This window comes from Panicum hallii, chromosome 4, assembly GCF_002211085.1.
Source record: "Panicum hallii strain FIL2 chromosome 4, PHallii_v3.1, whole genome shotgun sequence".
Lineage (NCBI taxonomy): Eukaryota > Viridiplantae > Streptophyta > Magnoliopsida > Poales > Poaceae > Panicum > Panicum hallii.
Window position 1 is genome coordinate 9116083 of NC_038045.1, and position 3739 is coordinate 9119821.

Consider the following 3739-nt stretch of genomic DNA (forward strand, 5'->3'; position numbering starts at 1 on the left):
ACGGGAGCGCCGCGCCGGGCCCATGCGTCGCCCGCTAGCGACGTGGCCGCCAGCCTGGCCCGTGCGGTGCCCGGCCGGTCAACCAAATCCGGCTCGCGAGCGCTGCAGAGTTTGGCGCGGAATTTTGTACTTGGCGCATGCAGGCGCAACCGCCATGCACGCTCGCGCACGCACGCGAGCCGCGAGCGGCGAAGCTAGCCTAGCAGCCTAGCTATGCGCGAGCACGCGCTGGGCGCTATAAATTGGAGGCCGCCTCCTGCGTCTCGCCTCATCTCATCGATCGAGCTCTGTCTCTCTCTCTCTTGCAGTTGCATTGCCCTCTGCCAATTCTAGCTAGGTAGTAGTAGCCGCACGGCGTCAGCTGCAATGGCCACGTTCGCAAGGCCGACGGCCCTGCTCGCTCTCACCGCCGCCGTCCTCATCGGCGTCCTCGTCGGCGGCGGCGCGGAAGCGCAACAGCTCTCCCCAAACTTCTACTCCAGTACGTGCCCGAGCGTGGCCACCATCGTGCGGCGGGGGATGGCGTCGGCCGTGCAGAAGGAGCGGCGCATGGGCGCCTCCATCCTCCGCATGTTCTTCCACGACTGCTTCGTCAATGTAAGAGCTGCCTGCTACTACTAGCTAGCTGTTCTGGGCTAGCTGTGTGCCACCACCGCACCACACCGAAATGTGGGTGGGACGGGGGTAGTGCTAGCTGAGCTAGCTGACGCCTTGGCCTGTTTTGTCGCCAGGGATGCGACGGCTCCATCCTGCTCGACGACACGCCGACCTTCACCGGCGAGAAGGGCGCCGGCCCCAACGCCAACTCCGTGCGCGGCTTCGAGGTCATCGACGCCATCAAGGCCCAGGTGGAGACCTCCTGCAGGGCCACCGTCTCCTGCGCCGACATCCTCGCCCTCGCCGCCCGCGACGCCGTCAACCTGGTGAGTGCGTGCCGCCGACCGACCTGTGTCGTTGGTGCCGACCGTTTATTACATACTCCGACCGGCGACCGCTTTACACGTCGTGCACACGTGGCTAATTAAACCAAATGGTGCCGTGCGTGCAGCTGGGCGGCCCGACGTGGAGCGTGCCGCTGGGGCGCAAGGACTCGCGCACGGCGAGCCAGAGCCTGGCGAACGCCAACCTCCCTGGCCCGGGGTCCAGCCTCGCGACCCTCATCTCCATGTTCGGCAACCAGGGCCTGTCGGCGCGCGACATGACGGCGCTGTCGGGGGCGCACACCATCGGGCGGTCGCAGTGCCAGTTCTTCCGCACCCGCATCTACACCGAGAGCAACATCAACGGCAGCTTCGCGGCGCTGCGGCGGCGGACGTGCCCGCGCTCGGGGGGCGACGCCAACCTGGCGCCGTTCGACGTGCAGACCCCCGACGCGTTCGACAACGCCTACTACCAGAACCTGGTGGCGCGGAAGGGGCTCCTGCACTCGGACCAGGAGCTCTTCAACGGCGGGTCGCAGGACGCGCTGGTCAGCCAGTACAGCGGCAGCCCCTCGCAGTTCGCTGCCGACTTCGTCACGGCCATGATCAAGATGGGCAACCTGCTGCCGTCGTCGGGGACCAGGACAGAGGTCAGGCTCAACTGCAGGAAGGTCAACTAATTGATTGATGTGCGGTGAATGGCATGCTTGTGTGTACTTGGTGTTACTGGTCATCGATCGAGGCCTTGGGAACCAAGGGTTGTTTTAGCCAGATAGATGTGTGTGTGTGTGTGTAGGGGGATTGCAAGCAAGCAAGCAAGCACTGGTCTGCTTAAGCTGTCGGGCAGGGAGTGTAATAAGACATGGTATATCTATGTCAATTACATGATTCATAGTAATATGCAGAAGCTTTAATTTGTCATATGCTCCTTGTCAAATTATTGGCGGCTCTTCCCAACTTGATTCTAATAAAAAAGAAGAGACTACTTCGAAGAATATAAACATAGGCACGGCAAAGATTAAAGAGAGTGAAATGAGATGAAGCAAATTAAAGATGATTGCAGCAATCTCAAGCTCACTATTCAAAAATATATTGATATTATTACATAAGTTTAGCCAGGTATTAATTAGTAAAACTAACCTGTGTTGAGTGAAGATATATCTATGTTAACTGTGTTTGCTCCATACCTATGGTAGCATTTTCATAATATCAACAAGGTCTCTCATTTTTATTGATTGACATACTTAAATATTATCAAAGAGCTTAGCTCACTTAACCCTGAACGCCTGAGTGGAATACACTCATCTCGTTCAATCCACTCATCTCATAAGCTCAAGGAGCCAGCTCGACCGTTATAACGAACTAAACCAAAACCCTTTTTAGGTCGTCAGTCTTAACAAACTGAGCCGAGTCATCCTGTCATTAGCAAAGATTAACAAAGGGAGCTTTAACCAGCCATGCTTTAACAAGCCGAGCTGGCTCATTAGCCACCTGTTAGAGCGAGTCCGATTATTGTTTCTGATGAAAGAGTCCGATTATTGTTGCAACAAGTGGTTAGCTATAAGACCATCCAGTCAGCTACAGACAAGTTTAGAGGCTAACTCATACAATAACTTGGCTCTTCTCTTCATACGCTCCGTACATAATATCTATTGTGCTGGGCCTACCAGTCATACTCTGCAGGTACATACCCCTCCCCTGTACACAGCAGGCGCAGCACATGGGGTGAGGGTCTTGGAGTTGGTGTGGAGGACACACAGAAACTTGTACCACGGTACATACGGGTTTTCGGATAACAGACGGCGGTTCACTTTGGACACACAGAAACTCTGCACGTCTCTGTTCCACGAAAACAGCGCAAAACCTCTTTTGAGTCACGACTATGTTTTGCCTTTGGGGCAAAAAAAGAAGGAAGGAAATAAATGGAACGTATGCAATGTAAGCACTCCTCCAGGTGCCTAGCTAGCTACAGCGTCACATTCTGTGGCCCAAACCTCTACAGCGGCGATCAGTCAGGCTCAGGCCCACTGCGTCAAACATTCCAATCGGCTAACGCAATCTGTACATCAGATAGATATTTCACAAGTCACAAACACGCACGTCCGCACATGAAACTTTTTTTAGGCTGCAAGGAGGTGGGAAAGGGGAAAAAAAGGAGATTTAGGCGATGCAATACATGCATCTATATATGAGTGGAAATGTGGAATATGATGGGTCCGCATTTTTATAGATTATATTATTGCTTCTGAACAGCTGACCATATGTTAGCTTCACTTCCCATATATATACATATATGTATGTGTGTATATGTATATATATAGTATACATATGTACATATATGTATATACATAGATACATAATAAATACATATATAGGTATATATATCATATATATATATATATATATATGTATAGTTCACCCCACTAGGACAACTATAGTCCATGCACAGTCATAGGGATTGCGGTATGGTGACGCGTTCCCCGTTCCCGGAACTTTCGTTCCGGATTGCGGAACGGGATCAATGCGGTACGATCACAGGAACGTGCCTAGGTCGTGAACCGGATCAAGAGGAGGAGGGAAGGGGACGGCATACCAGCAGAAGCATCGGACGGCGGCGGCGAGTCCTATCCGTGCGCACGGGGAAAGCGGATGGCGGCGAGCTCACCCGTGGCTTGGACGGGCAGAGAGGTGGCCCAACGAGGAGTGGCGGCGCCGGAGGAAGGAGCTCGCTGGGGGCCTTGCACGACAAAGGAGAAGGCCGGGTGAGCGCCTAAATCGGTTGAGGGAAGAGAGGAGGAGGTGATGGCGCAAGGAATTGG

General features: G+C 53.8%; 1 protein-coding gene across 1 annotated transcript; it reads left to right on the forward strand.

Annotated features, from left to right (window-relative positions):
• Nucleotides 1–283: 283 nt before the first annotated feature.
• On the forward strand, nucleotides 284–1841 carry LOC112889889 (peroxidase P7-like). Its single transcript, XM_025956678.1, has 3 exons — nucleotides 284–597; nucleotides 732–923; nucleotides 1049–1841. The coding sequence occupies exons 1-3, from the start codon at nucleotides 367–369 to the stop codon at nucleotides 1598–1600; spliced, it is 975 nt and encodes a 324-aa protein (XP_025812463.1). The 5' UTR covers nucleotides 284–366; the 3' UTR covers nucleotides 1601–1841.
• The last annotated feature ends 1898 nt before the right edge of the window (nucleotides 1842–3739 follow it).